Raw genomic sequence first — 21,237 nt, forward strand, 5'->3', positions numbered from 1 at the left:
GGGTCTCAATTTGGTGTCCTCAGTCGCGCTACAGATGGCACCGGGCACAGGTCTGTGTCAAAGTCGTGACAGTGCGTCCTTATCGTCTTAAACTGCTGTGACAGAAGCGAATTCCCGTATAGACTGCTGCCGTGCTCTGATGCTCGAGGCTGGGTTCCAGGCCTTGTTTAATTGAAACTAATGAAATAATAAATAAAGGAAACAGTTTTCGAAGCCTGGGACTCAGCTTTGAGCACGGTCAAAGCACAGTGGCAGCCTGCGTGGAAATCCGCTCGTGTGGCAGCAGTCGAAGGGCATGGCCGTGCGCTGTCGTCGTACACATCTGGTGTCAGCCACAGTGTGACTGACGACTGACGACACTGGATTGAGTTCTCGTGTCACGCTTATTTCACCACTGCACCTGGCCTGTGCCCAGAGCCATCCACCTGGGGACTCCTGAAGATGGCAAGAAGTTGGAAGTCAGTTTGCCAAAATATCACCCAAACGATGCTACCTAACTGAATATCCAAAAATATTTGAAACTTTGCTGTGCCAGGAAAACCTAAAATTATTAATAATGTTAATGGCAAGCTGCCACTGCTGTCTGTGAAGGAATTTACTTCTTTTATGGGCTGTGACGTAGATGTGAAGAAAGAATGATCCAGTACTGTGTGTACAGAATTCCTTTCTTTCATGCCAGTTAATGATAACAAATAAATTCTTTGTGACCATTGATTGGAATTAAAGGAAGTCATTCCAGAATTTTGTGTGATCTCATTCTGTGTTAGCTCTGAGATGTAACACGCACATTACTTTCGACTGCAACACAGCTGTACCTTGCCCTCTGACCACGTTATTTCCCACTACGGCCGAGTCTACAGCTCACTTTGTTGACTAATGATTAGTAAATAGTGCTAATAGACACCAGTAACTTTGACTGTCCTCGTGCTTAGTGCTTCTGTCCCGTTCCAGATGCGGGCCACGTAATACACGGCGGCAATCGATTATAGACGAGAGCAGAAGACGGCTCCATTAGTTTGTTACCAAAACATTAGGAGAGGGGAGAGAGACCGGCAAAAGTGGCCGGTGGCATGAAATCGGATTCAAAGTCCGACGGCGGAGGCGGCGATATGGGAGACAGGCGAGTGAGTATTGGCGACGACGACAGGCGCGAACGAGACAGGGACCGTGACGCCAGGGACCACCGTGACTCCGGCGGAGGGCTCGGCGGTCGGAGACGCGGCGAAGACAGGGGCTCGGACGGAGATGCGTCTGGTGGTGAGGAGAGCAGCGTGTGCCGCGACTTCCTGCGTTCGAATTGCAGGCGCGGGCGGCGCTGCCGATATATCCATCCCGAAGGGAAGGAGGGGGAAGAAGGTAAGTGGGAGGAGGTGTGTCAGTGGTATTAATGGAGTTCCCAGATGTGTCGGGCTCTCCTAATTATTAAATTTCTACCTCGGTAGTACCTCGATTACAGTAAATTATTTTCACGCCATTAGTGATTATGGCAATGTGCTGTTTGAAGTTTCTTACTCTGAAACCAATGTATAACACATGACTTACATCTTAAATTGTGTATTTGATAAACATGTGAAAATTTCTAATGTTTTTATTGTTGTTTGTGCAGTAGTACTTCAATGTCTCGCGTGACATTTTTAATTTGTTGCCTCTTTACTACTAACTCTATTCATAACACAGTAGCTAGATAAACACGAGTGGATTTAGTGATGAGACACAGAGATTTCTGGTGAGTTTTTGAAGACCTGCAATTCTTGCCTGTGTGTTAGTGGAGGCACAACCTTGAGAACATTAGCAACAATTCTGGGAGCTGCTGATCCAGTCTCTCAGCAGGTGTGCGCGCGCGCACACACACACACACACACACACACACACACACACACACACACACACACACACACACGTGGATTTCTGTGTAGGGCTTTGTTCAGCCAAGTCTGAGAGTTTATGCTGAGCAAGTACGTATTGGTCACATAAGGATTGTGAGGATAAGAATAGAATAATTACTACACGTATGAAGACATTCAAACAACCATTCTTCCCACTCTCCATATGTGAATGGAATGGGAAGAAACCCTAATAACTGGTACAATGGGATGTACACTCTGCCACGCATCTTACGACGGTTTGCAGGGTATAGTGCAGATGCACTTCCCGACATGATTTTGAAGAAAGTATTGGTTATTACATAAGTTAGAGCTTTATATGTCAGCTTCATGATGAAGTGCCTGTCATTTCGTTAATGGTTATAGTTATTTTGATATTTTGCATATAAGTAAAGCAGTGCTTGAATATCAAATATTTTGCAATCAAAAATAGGGGTCACTATGAATTTGTGTTTGGTGCATATGAAATTTAGCTGAATTTTTCTTTGTGCTTGGGAGGAGGTCTCTGTCACCAATCACGAGGAAATGAAATACTCATAACATACCTCATTACTCACTAAAGGGTTGAGATATCAAAACAAGATTTTGGCAAATAACAGTCTCCTCTTTGAGTGTTATTTTGGTATTTGATAAACGTTTAGAACAATCTTATCTACTGCGATATACGAGTAACTGCAGAGTTTTGCGACAGAATGATGTAATTTTTTAAGTCGTCGATAGATTGTGAAATGCGAATTAGTGTGGGCTTTGCAACAAGATAAGTGAAGAAATTGCACTTTGTTATTTATACCGAGTATGTGCTTTTTTGTAAGCTTTTGACCTGATTTGTCCTCAGTTCCTTGTTTAATAAACCACTGTTTCAGTATCCTATTACAATTGCAACTGCGTTAGCATGTTAGCGAGGTAACATTGTGTAAAGTCCACTTTGTTCTGTCAAAAGAAGTAAATTTTATCATGGCAAAAATGGCGCCCCCCGGGTCCCAAGGTTGCGATGGCGGCGTCACTGTCCCGCCGAGATAATTTGTCCTTTAAGGACAACTATCTGAGCAAGCACCCACGCCAGCAAAAGGTTGCTCGACACGTGCTGTTTGATAACGTAATGTATATAAAAGGTGGTAATAATTTATTTTTGCGTTAATACGCCATTATTCAGAAGTGTACGTTGTGGTGGAGCATTAGATACTGTAAGTGATTCAGAGGAGGAAGATGTTGATTTTGCTGATATTTTGTTAAGTCATGATGATGTCATGGTGATGTACTTGATGGCACTGACCTTACGTAATATTACGTCTTTAGCTCATTGTGATATCATTGACAGATTTTTCCTCTTGTCCCCTCCTAAGTGACATTGAATTTTTTCATATATTCTGCATGTATAAAGAACATCAGACATGTGTAAATGACATCACTTTTCTCTAATTACACAACTCAATACGACACAACGTGCCATTGCTAATGAGCTCCATCGTAGTGCTCGAAAAGTGTATCCTAGGCGGACAGTTATTACCAAAGGACTTGATGACTTGCATCAAGCTAATTTAGTGGAAATGAGTGCATATTCTAAATACAATTCAGGTAACATATACTAACACTGATTGATGTGTACTCGAAATATGCTTGGGCAGTTGCTTTAAAGACCAAGTCTGGAGATGAAGTTACAAAAGCTATTAAGAAATTGTACAAACATAGTGAGAGAGTACCTGCATTTTTACAAACAGATTTTGGGAAAGAATTCTATAATTCAAAATTTAAAATGTTAATGATGCGACTTAACATCCATCATTATTCTACTTATTCCAATCTGAAGGCTTCAGTTGTTGAACGTTTCAGCAGAACATTAAAAGGACTAATGTTTAAAGAATTTACAACTACAGGCTCTTACAGGTGGATTAACATTCTACCACATTTAATTGATAAATATAATAGAACAAAGCATTCCACAATTAAGATGCGACCCTGCGATGTTAATGATAATCACCTTTTATCCACAGTATATAATAAAATACGTACCATAGACAAATCAAAGCAGAAATTTAAAGTAGGAGAGTTCGTAAGAATCAGTAAAAACAAAGCCATTTTTGATAAAGGATACAAACCAAATTGGTCTACAGAAATATTTAAGATAATTGGAGTCCAAGAAACAAATCCTAGGACACACACTCTGCAAGATTTTGAACTAAATAATATTGCCGGTGCGTTTTATGGTCATGAATTACAGAAAACAAAATACCCCAATACTTATCTAGTAGAGAAAGTATTGTACAGGAAAGGAAATAAGGCATTTGTGAAATGGTTAGGTTTTGATAGAAAACATAACAGTTGGATTACAGTAACATAAAATGTAATTTTTGCTCATCTCAGGAAACACTGTCTGCTTGCATCTTTCTGAGGTATTACCTTATTTGGCACTGTTGTTAGTTTTTATAGCACTTTAATTCACAGTGGGAATACTGTCTAGAAATGTTTCAATCATCTCCTTGTATGACCTACTTTATTTTTATTTATTACATTCTTGTTTGCATAATGTCAATCTGTCAAATTTTACAACAAGGTATTTTGTAGCACAAATTTTTTGATGTGCTCATTGGTGCATCTCCTTTCAATAGTTGCAGCAACTGAAACTTGCTATCACCTGAAAACCTCATGAATCGAAACATGATGCGTCACGTCGTTTCATGATTGGAAGGTCAGCAACTGATAAAAAAAAATGGGGCCCCCCGGGTCCCAAGGTCGCGATGGCGGCGTCACTGTCCCGCCGAGATAATTTGTCCTTTAAGGACAATTATCTGAGCAAGCACCCACGCCAGTAAAAGGTTGCCCGACACGTGTTGATAACAGGATTTATTTTAACCGGCTGTACTCGAATTTTAGTATATAAGGGGGGTGATTTGGAGCACAGCACATCATGTCCTCTGAACCGATAACGTCGACATCTACAAGCAGCAGCAGCAGCAGCAAGTGTGTGTGTGTAACCTTCTTTCAAGATGTATACTGTAATCTTCAAGGCTTCAAGACATGTGCAAATGAATTTGTTCCTAAGGACTTAGCATTCCAAATGCTGTGTGATGAGGGAACAGTGTTTGCCTCTGGAAGTTACATTCTTCAATGTACAACACCGTATTACGAACTTTATATCTAATCAGCAAAATGGTTGGCAGAGAACCATCACCACTACAACATTAATTCAGTTGGAGTATCGCTGGATAGTGCATTAAACTCCATCAAATCAGTGGTACCAACAAACTGCACTGTACTTGTTAAAGGTACTGAAAAAGTGAAATGGGTAAGAGAGTTCTTACCTGACTGCCTAATAACTAATGTGGAGGAGAAAGGCTGCCCTTCACTACATTCTCTACGTAAGCTGAATGGTATTGGCAGGTACCAACAAGTAACTGCGAAATTGAATACAAATCTGCTGGTGAAGTGGTACAAAGAGTACTACTTAAAAAATTATGCCGAACAATGTGGAGTAAAGAGTGTAATGGACCCTCACAAAAGCTTTTGTGAGGGTCCATTACACTCTTTACTCCACATTGTTCGGCATAATTTTTTAAGTAGTACTCTTTGTACCACTTCACCAGCAGATTTGTATTCAATTTCGCAGTTACTTGTTGGTACCTGCCAATACCATTCAGCTTACGTAGAGAATGTAGTGAAGGGCAGCCTTTCTCCTCCACATTAGTTATTAGGCAGTCAGGTAAGAACTCTCTTACCCATTTCACTTTTTCAGTACCTTTAACAAGTACAGTGCAGTTTGTTGGTACCACTGATTTGATGGAGTTTAATGCACTATCCAGCGATACTCCAACTGAATTAATGTTGTAGTGGTGATGGTTCTCTGCCAACCATTTTGCTGATTAGATATAAAGTTCGTAATACAGTGTTGTACATTGAAGAATGTAACTTCCAGAGGCAAACACTGTTCCCTCATCACACAGCATTTGGAATGCTAAGTCCTTAGGAACAAATTCATTCGCACATGTCTTGAAGCCTTGAAGATTACAGTATACATCTTGAAAGAAGGTTACACACACACACTTGCTGCTGCTGCTGCTGCTTGTAGATGTCGACGTTATCGGTTCAGAGGACATGATGTGCTGTGCTCCAAATCACCCCCCTTATATACTAAAATTCGAGTACAGCCGGTTAAAATAAATCCTGTTATCAACACGTGTCGGGCAACCTTTTGCTGGCGTGGGTGCTTGCTCAGATAATTGTCCTTAAAGGACAAATTATCTCGGCGGGACAGTGACGCCGCCATCGCGACCTTGGGACCCGGGGGGCCCCATTTTTTTTTATCAGTTGCTGACCCTCGAATCATGAAACGACGTGACGCATCATGTTTCGATTCATGAGGTTTTCAGGTGATAGCAAGTTTCAGTTGCTGCAACTATTGAAAGGAGATGCACCAATGAGCACATCAAAAAATTTGTGCTACAAAATACCTTGTTGTAAAATTTGACAGATTGACATTATGCAAACAAGAATGTAATAAATAAAAATAAAGTAGGTCATACAAGGAGATGGTTGAAACATTTCTAGACAGTATTCCCACTGTGAATTAAAGTGCTATAAAAACTAACAACAGTGCCAAATAAGGTAATACCTCAGAAAGATGCAAGCAGACAGTGTTTCCTGAGATGAGCAAAAATCAAACGTAATATATCGTAAATAACATCAAGATATTTTGTGAGGAACTATTTTTAGATGCAGGAAGCAAGCCAGATTGTAAATGTGTTTCATTACAGACCACTGATGAAACATCATTTGATGAAAAAATACACATTTTGTTTTAGCTGCAATGTTGGATTTAAAATAACTATAATAATTTCATAAATAATCTCAGAGAAGGAAGGTCTCTCAAAAGTGTAAAAGGGGGAGAGGGTGAGTTGTATAAATCAACACTATAGTGAGTGCCAGTAAAATATTACTTGTACTATGTTCATTGCTGTAGGCTATTACCTGTACCAGTTTATGTCCTTTATGTTACAGGTATTACAGATTACTGTAAAAAGGTTCAAACAGCCAGTGACTGCCACAAATGCTTTGCTAGCGTCTCCCCTACTTTCTCTCGAAGGTATAAATTACTTTCAAAGTGCAAAAATGTATTACAATAAATAAAGTACCTATAAAACGCCTCTCTGTACAGTGTATTTGCGGTTAGACACAGTCGCAACTCTTGAAATCTGTCGCCCGTGGCACCTTTCCAATTGGAGCGTGCACGGCAGTCCTGGGTCTGCGGGTAAATCGCAAAAATCCGCCGATTTCCCTCAGCACGAGAAAGGTCTCAGCCTGTGGGTAGATCAGAGAGCTGGATCCAATTGATGGGAACTACTCATTAGTGGAAAACTATAGGCCTCAGATTGGCTGGCCATTATCTGTCGGGCACCTGTATAACTGGCCCGTGGCGGAAATTTGCTTATGCATGGCCAGCTATTTTGCCGACAGTGTCCAGATATACCACTAAAAATATCTGTAGAATAATTCATTGTACAATTTCAGGAGATAAGATGTATAAATATTTGTTAAAATACTTCTTGCTTACATGCTTAACATCAGATATTCACACTAGACCCACTTACAGGACAGTTTTGTCCCATAATACAAGTTTAACCCCACATCCCCTGTAATTGTTTTTGGAGGCAGATGAGAATTCATGAATTCTAATATTTCTTAGCCTAGTTCATTGCGAAATCAGTCGCATCGATTCCACAGTTTTTGAGAAAAGATAATAAATGCCTACAACAGATGGAGTGACATTCTTGTTCCATTGAATATAGTAATTGTTGCAAACTCCAATACATTGCTGGTAGCCTTTACTGAGTCTGCTGCTGCAGTGCAGATATGAAACTGTAATTGTGGCTTCTTTTACCAAGTAAAACTGTATATAAATAGAATAAACAGACCACGTGAAGTAGTGCAACGTGGTTCTTTGTCTCGGGGAGGATGAACAGATGTCTTCTTCGATAAATAATGGTGGAAATGTTGATTCAAAAATATGTAGACAGTATTTCGACAGATTCTGATTATGGTGCAAACTGGTCAGGTGAGTCAAGGAACGGCAGTGAAGATTCACACGAATCTCCAATAGTGGACATACCAAGAAATAAAACGTGTCTGAAATTGCATATTTTTGTTTTCCCAGTTTTCATTGTAGGTGTGTTAATTCTATCAAAAATACTCGTTTCACTTATCTCTATGTACTGCTTCGTCCAAATGGCAACCAAATTGTAACATTACAGGTGAACAGGTGGTTATACGACAATGCTTTGTGGTAGTGAAGGCAGTGCTGTTTACGGTTGGCATTTTGCAAGCTAACTGATGAACAGATTGCAGTTAAAGCTAAGTAATGCAGTATTGACCCACACACATGCTGAAAGGTGATATAGTTCAGGTAAAATATGATTTCTGACTAATATGATTTTTCAGTACAGAGCTCCTGATGGCATGAAGTGAGAATTGGTTCCTACTAATATTGGAACTCCTTTGAAGTGTGGACAGCAAAATGTATCGATGGGATTCAAAACGTACATTCCTGGTCCATATATTTCTGTAGATCAGCAGAACCTAATGAGTATGGCAGAAATACTAGATCTGTTGATAAATATTCCAAATGTATGCTCAGTTTGGTAAAGATGAAATTCATCCAGTCTAGTGCACGAAGAAAGCTCAGAAGGATCTATACGAGGCCGTAGCTTTCAAAATTATCAATACGATCCTTGTAATGTGTCGTGAGAAACCCAGGAAAGAATGCAATAATTCTCAGTTCTTTGCATCAAGATTTTGACTTGACTGTGTTTCTATAAAAATACAAGGTTCTGCCAAGGTATTACAAATAATTAACAATCACGTATTTGCATGTTAAATTTGATGTGGTGGAAAAGTAAGAAAATATTTAGTGTTCAGATTTAAATAAAATAATAGACAACTAGAGTAACTACTTACTACAGAAAAACTCGCCCTTTAAAATAAAAAAGACAAAGAACAAGCTGTAAAAGCATTTACTAATGAAGGGACATTATGGCCCCGATGGCAGTTTCTAGTGTTAAATACACTTACTCATTTGTAAAGTAATCAGACATTTGAAGCTGTTTCATACACGGGAGTTAGATTGTTTAAAGACTCAGGATGTGAGATTTACACGATGGATTAAAGTATGATCCCACAAATAGAGAAAGACACATGAAACACCACATGCATGTGATGAATTTTAGTGTGTGCTGTATCTGATTATATAACAGTATTATGATGATCTGAAACTCACCAGCAAAAAGTTTTTAGTAATTAGGCACCGTGTCCTGCCTTTTAGAGATAGGTATGATCGGCTTGGAAGCAGTGGCCATTGCCGGAAGATCTTTCGACTGTCAAGTCGATCTGAGGAGAACAGCATTCTGTGAAATAGATTGTGAATTTTTTTTGTTTACACATGTACACTATTATGGTACTAGTGTTGACTAAATGGTTGACAGTGTGGAATGTTCTCATTAGTTTACTATGCCAGTAGTTACACAGAATAATTGTAGAGTCCATCAACACTTCAAAAAATCAGGATAGGTAAATGGCTAAACATAACGCTACAAATTGTGTGTGCAGTATGTGGAAAACAAACTTTTTTTATTAGTGTGTTTTATAAATGACATCATTTTGAAAAGGACAGGTTCCTACTCACCGTATAGGTGAGACGTTGTGTCAGTGTGTGTATGTTATATAATTCAGAAGGCGGCCTTTTGGCCGAAAGCTTGCTTACTTGACAGTCTTTTTGTTATGCACGTCTCCGATTCGGCATCTCCACTGTACGGTGAGTAGCAGTATATCCTTTTCGTAATATTGTCGTTATTCCGTACTGGATTTTCAATTCTTTGATTTAGTATTTTATAAATGTTGTGTGTGTTTACTCTTTGTCACACACCCCATATCTAATCAGTATACCAGTTGTCCCTGTAACCGATTCGGCATGTCAAAAGTGGTCGTAAGAACAGCGGCTGCGATTCAGTGTTGCAAGTTTTCGAGGTTCTGCGGGCGACGCAATCGCTTAAGAAACACGAAAAATCCGGCGACAGTGGACACGAGGTCGGTGGCTGCGACACTGTCTATCGAGTGAAGTGGTGGTGTCTCGTTTAGCTAGTCTCCTACACGGTTGTGGAAATGTTGAGGGGTGCCATCTTGTAGGAAGATGAAATCCTTGCACTCAGTTTAAAGTTGTGCCACGAGCCACAATTGCAGTGTGTCGAGATAGGTTACATTATTTGACAGGCCTCTCGGCAAAGGAGGGAGTCCGTAGACGGTCTCCTCGGACACAGCAGTGAACGTGTTAACTTTCTCGGAATTTACGACAGTTGTGTGTGGATTCTCTGTTGTGCAAGTGTTGTCAGTTGCCCTCTCCTGAAAGATAAAAGTTGGCAATATCGCTGACAATTAATTCTCCTGGGAAACCGTCATACTCGATGTTTCTCCGTACCTGTGTAGAACTGGAGACAGGGCAGCTTGTTTTGCCTTACGGGCATACCAGTGCAGAAACTGGAGAGAGGGCACTCTGTCATCACGGCTGACAACTTTAACGAGCTGTAATATGTCGGCTTCACTCTTAAGTTACTTAGCAAGGATTTTATACATTATTGGTTAATGGATTTTCAGTTCTGCCGTAACTCGACAGGTAGACTTTTTGGGACTTGGCAACGTCACATCCTTCACCTAGTCCACTGTCGGTCCACTGTCTGTTCAGATACACCCTGTCACCTCGAATGTTTTGCGTCGCACGAATGACCGTTCGCGTCAAATTTCTTGTACCGGGTAACAGTGCTGTTGTAAACTGGTTGAGTCTTGTGAAACTTGTCACGCAAAGTTCTTTGCACAGTCACTACTGATCAGCAGGTGGCAGGCAAATTCTAGCACACAAAATACTTCCTTTGTCCAATTTCTTGCTGTTTTAAGCAAGAATAGCAGGTTTTTCAAGCTGACATGCCAACATCACTTAAACAAAAAAGAAAGCTTTGAGAGTTTACTTTTCACAAACTGTATCATTTGTTACACTGTGTTCCGCCATTTACGTATATTGATTTTTTAAATGGGGCACGGAATTTATAATTACCCTTTATATAAACAGGACGCACATATATATTGTACGCACTGGCAAATGGTGACTTTGTAAAGTATGAGGATATCGTAATAAGTAATGTAATTACATGGTATGTACATATAAGTAATACGGACTGGGTCACAGATTTGGAAGCATATGACGTTATATGGTACACGTAATATGCGTTACATGTTGGTTGAAGTAAGTGCTTGAAAATGGCTCATAGGTGAAATCATCTGATTGTGAAAATTTGCCTTTTGTTAAATTTGTGATTTGGGCACCCAGTATGAAAATGTATTTCTTAATTATATATTGTATACACTTGTTCTCAATTTCGAATTTAAATAATTTGTTGTTAATGTATCCTGTGAATTAAATTTTACGCAATGATTGATTAAGTATTTAAAGTAGGTCGTCCATATAGTAAGAACTTACTTTTTGAAGAGTTATGGGAATTCAGGTCTGCCTATATTCCAAACAACTGTTCTTCTTAGTGCCCATTTTGTGACATAATCAGTGGGTACCTTCATTAGCTCTTACTTTCTAGAATTTTGGTTCTGTAAGACCTTCTTTACCTTACTGTAAAGCTTTGCGTGGTTATTTTTGTAGTCTTTCTTCTCATCTGAAAATATGTGGAAACAAGACACACAGTTCATGAACTACACATGCAAGTTATGGTTTTGAACTTACTAATGCAGAAGAGCAAGTTTTTAACAGGAAATCAAATTATTGTGCTGTATTAAACTTTGAAGAAATTGAAAGTGCAATTGTTACATTTTCCTTGCATGCATTGTTAAACACACAAAAATATTTGTGTTATTTTCATGCTGAAAGTTTTTGCTGTGGGGGGGATTTCAAACATGTGTACCAAACACTGTTTTAGTGAAACTTTACGTGAAGGTTAATGTGGCCAGCTGAGAGGCTATTTTTAAAAGGTGCCAATACCCTCACAAAAAAAGGCTAGCGGCAACCTCTTATCGAAGCTCAATCTTTTTTGATTGCACCACCTCAAAAATGTTGTGAGGGAACATATCCTCTTCTTGTTGTAGCTTAACAGATATGTGCACAAACATATTAGAACACTCACTTTTAGAACAAAGAAACGGGCCTTCTACAGGAATAACAAAAATCATTTATCAGTTTCAAAAGTGAGTTACATAAACAGTGTTTTCCTGGGTGTTCAGCCAAATTGTTGTTTTCATTCAATGGAAAGCACCCAGTTAATCATGCTGAGAGAACTTGAGAGATTAGTCAGTGTACATGGTTTAGTGTTTGTTATTAGTATTCTTATTATTCTTATTATTAGAATGGCCCTTTTCTTGAATGTATAAATTGACACCACTTTTTAATGTCTGTTAATAATAGATTTGAAGTGTTTAGTAAGTCCTATAAATTCTCTTTGTTTTAGTGGCAATGGAGAAGATGGTATGTTTTTTTTATAAAATGAAACAAATCCCTTGACTGTGTGTGTGTGTGTGTGTGTGTGTGTGTGTGTGTGTGTATAAACAATAGAGAGATCACCTCTAGAACAAGTTTAACAGTTCACTGTTTCGAACCTAACAGCCCCCCTCCCAAATTTTCATAGTGGAACGTATGGCATCATGTTGACCATATATGGTTCATTAAGGTTGTTTTTTACAAGTATACAGTGTTCTATAATTGATATGTTCAGTGTCTCTCTCCCTATGTATCTGTACACACACACACACACACACACACACACACACACACACACACACTATTCTATTCTATTACCCATTCAAAAGTTCTACTGTGGAGTTGGAATTGTCAAGAGTTGTGATATCGGTTTGTTAAGCATCACCCAATGGGTGGTCAAAGATTTTTATGATGTCGTAGCTCAGTCTGCTGTACAGTAATAAGGTTGAGTAATGACCAAGTTAATCATTTCGTCTTCTAGTATTATATCTATGAAAGTTACTGTTAGTAAACCGTGACTGACTGTTGTCAACAAACTCCACATGATAGTAAATTTGCTGCCAGACTTGTCGGTAGCCTAATAGGTTAGACCTATCTGCAAGATACTCTTGTGTAAATATTGCATATCAGTTTCTTCCTCACTGAGGAGCTAATCTAGAACAATGCTGTAAGACATAATTGCATGAAAGTAGGAAAAGTCAACTTTCCAACTTTTCGTATCAAAAATCTGATCTTATCCGCAACACAAAAGTTGCAGAGATTCTCACAAGGGAACCTCCCCATCGCACCCCCCTCAGATTTAGTTATAAGTTGGCACAGTGGATAGGCCTTGATAAACTGAACACAGACCAATTGAGAAAACAGGAAGAAGTTGCGTGGAACTGTGAAAAAATAAGCAAAATATACAAACTCAGTAGTCCATGGGCCACATAGGCAACATCATGGACAATATGAGCTCAGGAGTGCCGTGGTAGCGTGAGCAGCTGCAGAACGAAAGGTCCTTGCTTCAAGTCTTCCCTCCAGTGAGAATTTTACTTTCTTTATTTTTACATCGTTATTATCTGTCCGTTCGTTCATTGACGTCTCTGTTCACTGTAATAAGTTTAGTGTCTGTGTCTTGCGACCACATCGCAAAACCGTGCAATTAGTAGACGAAAGGATGTGCCTCTCCAATGGGAACCGAAAACATTTGATCGCAAGGTCATAGGTCAACCGATTCCTCCACAGGAAAACACATCTGATATATTCTATACGACACTGGTAACGGCATGTGCGTCACATGACAGGAATATGTTGTCGACCCACCTAACTTGTGCACTTGGCGAATGGGTAAAAAGATTCTTCTACCTTGCCCGATTTAGGTTTTCTTGTGGATGTGATAATCACTCCCAAAAAAGTGATGAAAACACAATAGTTTGTCACATAAACTGAAAATAAAAAAATTAAACTTTTCACTCAATGGAGGATTTAAACCAAGGACCTCTCGTTCCGCAGCTGCTCACGTTACCACGAGACCACGGCGCTCCTGTGTTCTTAGAGTCCTTGATGTCGCCTATCTTGCCATGAACTACTCAGTTTGTATATTTTGCTTATTTTTTCACAGTTCCACACAACTTCTTCCTGTTTTCTCAATTGATCTGTGTTCAGTTTTTCAAGGCCTATCCACTATGCCAACTTATAACTAAATGTGAGGGGGGTGCGATGGGGAGGTTCCCTTGTAAGCGGTGCGATCAACTTTCTGAAACTATCTGTACAGCGCTATAGGTTGAGATCTCAGGTATCTCACACTGCAGCCATTCACCCTGTGACCCCTTGTTTGTGAGTAATTGACAAAAAAAAATTCAGAACTTTGTCTGATAATAGTGTTCAAAAAGTTGCATTATATAGTGTGGTTGCTTGGCATAATGAATAGGATAACAGCTTCGCATGCAGGAGGTTGTGGTTTAAATCTCATCAGCTACAGTAAGTTTCTTTTTTTTATATTTAAAACTGTGTTGAAATTACCTCTATCGTTTTTCATTCAATTAATTGGCTTAAATATCATTTTCACATCAATTTAATCACTCTATGAACTTTTCATTTTTTTCTTAATATCATTCTTTTCCCAATCGGAAATTTTGAGAATATGAATTTAATTATATGTATCTATTATAATATTCAAATATAATAGAGGGAAAAATATATCTAAAAACAAAGATGATGTGACTTACCGAACGAAAGTGCTGGCAGGTCGATAGACACACACAAACACAAACATACACACGAAATTCAAGCTTTCGCAAAAAACTTGCTTCATCAGGAAAGAGGGAAGGAGAGGGAAAGACGAAAGGATGTGGGTTTCAAGGGAGAGGGTAAGGAGTCATTCCAATCCCGGGAGCGGAAAGACTTACCTTGGGGGAAAAAAGGACAGGTATACACCCGCGTGCGCGCGCACACACACACACACACACACACACACACACACACACACACACACATACACAGACACAAGCAGACATTTGTAAAGGCAAAGAGTTAAAATGAAACTCTTTGCCTTTACAAATGTCTGCTTGTGTCTGTGTATGTGCGGATGGGTGTGTGTGTGTGTGTGCGCGCGTGTGCGCGTGTGCGCGCGAGTGTATACCTGTCCTTTTTTCCCCCAAGGTAAGTCTTTCCGCTACCGGGATTGGAATGACTCCTTACCCTCTCCCTTAAAACCCACATCCTTTCGTCTTTCCCTCTCCTTCCCTCTTTCCTGATGAAGTCCAGTTTGTTGCGAAAGCTTGAATTTCGTGTGTATGTTTGTGTTTGTGTGTCTATCGACCTGCCAGCACTTTCGTTCGGTAAGTCACATCATCTTTGTTTTTAGATATATTATAATATTCAATTATTTGAAAACTCCAATCTGTCAGTTAAAAAACAAAAGACAAAGTAATCTATCTAGATTAGTGCAGTGGTGTGAAAAATGTATTTTAGTTAACCGGATGTGCATTTTTATTTTTTTTTCTGCACAGTATTAGGCACACAAGCATTTAATACATAACCTAAATACCTATTTCACTGTGGACAAAATAAATCGGATGAAAATATACAATAGATATAATGGGAAAGAAAAAAACAGGGTGATAAAACAAAAAAATTGAATTAATAACATATGAATAAAGATTTCAGGTGCAGAAAGAATGACACGAAGAAAAATGAAAGCAAATGAAGAAGTTGATATTAAAATTATGTGACAAAGGAATGGCATTAAAAATTACATTTAAATCAGTTAATTGAATAAAAGTGATCAGTCATTTCGATTAAAAAAACCACTTACTGCACTTAATGAGATTCAAACCTACATGCAAAACCATTGTTGCATCCACTACATCACACGACCACTCCATGTAATGCAAATTTTTTAACTCTATTGAGTATCTCACTAAATTCAGAACTCGCTCCCACCCAAATCAGTTACTCGCAAATGAGGACCCACCTGGGTGTATGGTTACAGTGTGTGATTCCTGGAATCTTAACCTACATTACCATATAGGTAGTTTCAAAAAGGTGATCACACTCTTGGGGACCCCTCTTTGTAAGATCATATGCAACATATGACTTCCAGTTCAAAATTTTGGAACTACAAACATCTTAAGAATTTAGCAGATTCTTTTACATTTAAGTATTATTTCCATTGGGTTGATCAGGCTTTGTGCAGTGCTGAATTGCATACACTATGTTTTATCTGATTTCACTAACACTCCATTTGCGATAATCGGTTATTAATTTTCAAGAAAATATATTTTACATTTTCAAGTACTGAAGATTATCCATTAGACATGATTAAAATACTTTCACCATAATCAAAGAGAATTGTTGGATGGGCATTTATGTACAGGATGTTTCAAAAATATTTTTACCAACTTTGGGGACAGGTTAGACACAAAACAGGAGAAATGTTTGTGTAAACATGGCAGAAAATCTTTCGTTTTTGAGTTAATGATTAAAAGTTGAAGTTCAGTGGCTCTCCAGGCACAACCCAACAACTTCGCTTATGTATGCACATGTTTTACTCACTATATCCTAGATAGCGTTGTTGCCAGAGACTTGTTTACATTGTCTGTCTTCAACTATTCCATTGCGTACATGTATTACAGATAGTGAGTTAACTTAAAATGCTCCATTCAAACATGGAAGGGTATTCATTGCGTGAGCAGACACATGATTGGCACGTACAGCCACACGAATGGACAACACGAGCATGGTGTACACGTCCCAGGAAATTTGGAGAAAACCCAGAAATTTTTCATTGTTCTAATTTTCAGTTAGTGTAATTTTGACTGGTAAGAACTGATACTCTAACAAAGAAAAACTTAAATTAGATAATAGGACCAAAATAAAACTTGAGTTGCAAAGAAAATTTGCTGTTTACAGCATTGAAATTCAGTGGACACGCGGATGTCTGTCACCAGCAATATGTGTCAAAGGCTTTAGGACAAAGACTAAGCAATACTTCAGAACAACAACCTACCTATGTCGAGTGTGACATTTCAACTCTTTACATTTCTAACAAGTAATGGGAAAATATTGTGAATGGTGGTTTGAGAAGAGTTACTTTCAAAGTAAATTTCCTTTTACACGAGATGAATTATGTTGTGTGTGAGAATGCATGATGAATTTCTTAAATGATGGAGCATTTGACTCTCATTCTGAACAACGCTTTGTGGACCAGCTCCTTAAAAAAAATTTGGGCTCAGAAGACCAGCAATTTATGCCTTTTTTGTTTGATATATCTTGAAGGAGAACACAGGTCAAGAGAGACCAAGCTTCAAGGTTAGTTTTTCATATTTATTTTAGGTCTTTCGTAGATTATAAAAATGTAATAACAATGGCAAAAACTATAATTAATCTTAAAAAAATTTACGAGCTGAGCTCTCGATCAGTTTCTCTCATAATTGGCTTCGTTATAGAAAAGTCGAAGGGCTTGACGGAACATGTATTCAGCCAAGTAACTCAAGAAATGTTTGGTGCACAGCAGTGAAATTTATAATAGTGCTTATCAGAAATATTCAGTTGCTCTGCAGTTTGCTCCTAGGACCCAGCTTAACCACAGCCTTGGGAATTGGGGGGGGGGGGGGTGTTATGTGCTATTTAACAGTGATGTTGCTATTGGCTGAATATGTTGCATGTCCTATGCTCTGTATATGTGCTGTCATTGGCTGGCAAGATCAGAATCTTGATTTTGGTGCTTTCGAAGCTACCATGCTGTATTTGGTGAAATTTATGTTTGAACTTTTGTAATATGAAAATATGTAGTTTACATGTAGCCATGCAACAAAGATCTTTTGACAGGTTCACTATTAGATTTATTTATTTATTTATTTATTTTTTTTTTTTCTATTGTACGAAGACTTGTGTGATGTAAATTTGTGACACCAATATTTGAATGAAACAGTTTGAAATATGACATACGTCTGTGTTCCCCTTTAAAAACCAAATGTACATTGTTAAAATGCAATAGAGGTGTCAAGTGTACAAGAAATGATGATGGTTCTTATATGCCACTTTGTTACCAGCATCATATAACCTAAATAAGATTTAATGAGGTCGGTAGCGTAAAGATGTACATTTGCTGCATTGTAGTAAATATAATTGATGTTACAATTACCAACAATGAAGTGAAGTATTTGAAAGGCATTAAATTTTAATGTTAGCCCTGTCTTGGCCTTTAACATAATTAAGGAAGATGACTGGGATTCTGATAAGTTAAATACAAATAATTAAATACAATGGTCAGGAAGAATAAGAACTGAAAGAGATTACTGGAAGCAGGGTGAAAGGGAAACAAACTGAATTGGAAAATGAAATTAGTTAAATAGTTTTGAAAATTAAAAAAAAAAATGTTCTCTTGAAAGGTAACACTTAGCACGTTAATCCAAAGATCCTTTTTTTTCCTGTAGAGTTTGGGGTGGGTTTGGAGGGAGTTGCAGAGTTGACAGAATTTAAATAGCTCTAACATAACTAATAAGTTTAAAGGTCAGATAAAAAGAAAGAATCAACCATAACTTTCTGTAGCAATAAAGGAAAGTGTAAAATAAGAAGGTGATGCTTCAGATCTCAGAATCTTGATCACAAACACAATTTTGTTGGAAAGCAAACTCTACAGCCAATTTTTGTAAACAATGTAATGGCTCACCTAGAAGATAAGAAACAAGTAAAACATATTAAAGACAGTATTTGTAAACAAGAAGATGATGTAAGCAGTTAAGACTCAAAGGATGTAAAGACCTGAAGACATGGGCATCATAGCAAAAGTGAGTCCACCATCTTAGGACAGAACAAATTTGTATTTGAGTGTTCACAGACTAGAAGAATAAATTATGAAAATGAATCTGATGACATATTTTTAAAAAATCATGGTGTTTTCCTTCAACTACGTTAATTTTGTGTTTTTTGTCAAAGGCAACTGGAAACAGCAGGACAAACTGTTGCAGATATTTTAATCAAAAAACTGGAGAACAGTGGTCCCCCCTCCAACCACAGCAACCTTCTCCACAAAACTAGTTGCAGAAATATAGCATTATCAGCATACCTTTATCAGTCATTCGTTTTATACACAGAGGACAGAAAAGTAAAAGATAAAAAAAGTGCACTGTAATAAAGTTGAAAGTTGAACTCTAAAGAGGTTTTATTTTTTTCTTTGAATTCACCCTAATAGAGACCAATGGCATGCGCATGCGCATGCGCACGCGCATGCGTGCACGCACACACACACACACACACACACACACACACACACACAGGGTGCAAACGATATCTGTTTACAACATACCACAATGATGAGGGAGAAGTTTAGACAAATGATGTGGTGTAGACACTAGTGGTCTATCAAGCCCGGAAACAACCTCGAATTGGTCTACAAAAGCCATCTAAGCCAGAGCGCATGCGTGCCACATGTAATTTTGAATAACCTTTTGCCTTGTTGCACTATTGGCTTATTGGTGAGTTATCTAACAAATTTTTATTTTACTAACATAAGCAGTGTAAACTTTTTTGTGAGAGTACTTAAGGAAAAAAGTCTTGTGTAAATGTAATGCAAAAACTAATTATTTTTACAGTTCAATCTAAACTTGACCCGTATAAGCACCGTAGTCTCTTAGTAAGGAGGCAAGAGAAACAAAAGAATTTGTTATTTTAAATATTCATGAAATTGGGAGGTGAAGTTTACATAAACTTCAGTTTTATAATATAGAAGTGCAGGAACAAGGACTGTTTAATATTAAATGATGATTTTAGTGAGGAAAAGAGATGAGTTTTAATAGTGACTAAGGATATTCAAAAACTCGTACAGTATGCTTGCTCTGTAGCTTAGGAGGGCTTTTGTAGGTTGTTTCCCAGCTTGATAGACCACAAGTGTGATGTCAGATTGTTAGTCTCAATTTCCCCTACACCGCTGTGGTACATTGTAAACAGTTATCATTTACAACCACTGAAATAAAGCCAAATAATGAGAACGACTCAAAACAAAAGTAGTGACCCAGCTGCCCACCGTGTAATAGGGAAAAACATTTTTTGTCGTTGCCCGTAGCTTGATGTTAATGTTCAAAACAGCTTAGTAACACACATTTGCTTTTGTTTTGTAAAATTAATTCTGTATTACAGTCAAAAAGTAATAAATTGCAGTAATTTATAAGTTAAAACATAGTGACAGGCAGAAATACCTGCTCATTACCTAGCCAGTGCGAAATTGAAGTGTAAATCCAATAGATAGATGGGCTATACATATTTCATTCCTTTGCATCTACTCTCACGGGGAGCAACTGTTCGCTGTCACATTATTTCTGTGTGCAGGGGAGCTCTCGCGTGTGGACTATTCGAATTGTATGAGACCGCACTGTGTGACTGTCACCACGATTAAAGGGTTGAAGACTGGAAGGAGTTTCATATTTAGATTCAATTAACACTTAGTTTTGGTAGAATAATTGTTTCAGTGTATAGACTGCGTGCAAAGAAGTGCAAATCCACGTGTTCTACGTAAGGTAGCACAGGAGAGCCAGAAATACTGTGTGCAAAGGTAATGCTCAAAAACCTTGTCACCGATGTAATTCTGGTATCTTAAGAGAGTCGTCGTAGGTGATGGAGCAGCAGCTATCGAAGACCTGGGGGCTTGGGGTCCGTGTGTAACTGCCACGCAGACCAAGCGTGTGAGAAAAATGACAAAGTGCAAACAGTGTGGCAGAAGTGCAGATGTTTTTATTTTGTTATGAGCTATAATACTGTCAATGGCTCCTATGTCAGTACTGTACAAAATGACAGTGGAAACCAAATCCAGGTTCCATATACAGTTACCAGGTAAAATTATAATTGGAAACCACCTCGTGGTCACGTTATATAGCCTACAAATAACAAATTTATGAGTTTAGTGAGGACTGTGAAGAACAGATCTGTCGTTACATCATATTGTTTAAAATCTTAGTTGTCCTGGATAATAACTGTTGATTTAAGAGCTTTAATAAAATTGCCTGTCTCGAATATGCCGATAGTGAAAAAAGTACCTCAGTAATACGAACTTTTGTAAACACACTGTGGCATGTAAGGACCACTAACTAGTATTAATCGGGTCCTGAAATGGACCGCTAGCAGTCCATCTTAAATACTCAGTATTGTGGGATTGAAAAATATGTGAGGAGTTTTCTTTTCTTAAGAGGAAGAGAGAGGTATGTTGTGTTGCAAATAGTTTAATTCAGATGTTTGCTACAGCTTTTTATGATGTAGTTTCTTAACAATTTATTTTACCCTTCTATCAGATCAGCTGATGGCTACGATGGAATCACATAATTCATAAAACGTGACATTGTTAACAAAAGCAAATGATGGTTG

General features: G+C 38.3%; 1 protein-coding gene across 1 annotated transcript in view; it reads left to right on the plus strand.

Moving 5' to 3' along the window:
* Nucleotides 1-21,237, plus strand: part of LOC126212620 (zinc finger CCCH domain-containing protein 10-like) — a 140,533-nt gene that overhangs the window by 8,772 nt on the left and 110,524 nt on the right. Inside the window, exon 2 of the mRNA XM_049940049.1 lies at nucleotides 952-1,356. Within this exon, the coding sequence (XP_049796006.1) occupies nucleotides 1,071-1,356 (286 nt within the window). The 5' untranslated portion in view covers nucleotides 952-1,070. The remainder of the gene's footprint in view (nucleotides 1-951; nucleotides 1,357-21,237) is intronic.

This window comes from Schistocerca nitens, chromosome 11 (genome assembly GCF_023898315.1).
Source record: "Schistocerca nitens isolate TAMUIC-IGC-003100 chromosome 11, iqSchNite1.1, whole genome shotgun sequence".
Taxonomy (NCBI): Eukaryota; Metazoa; Arthropoda; class Insecta; order Orthoptera; family Acrididae; genus Schistocerca; species Schistocerca nitens.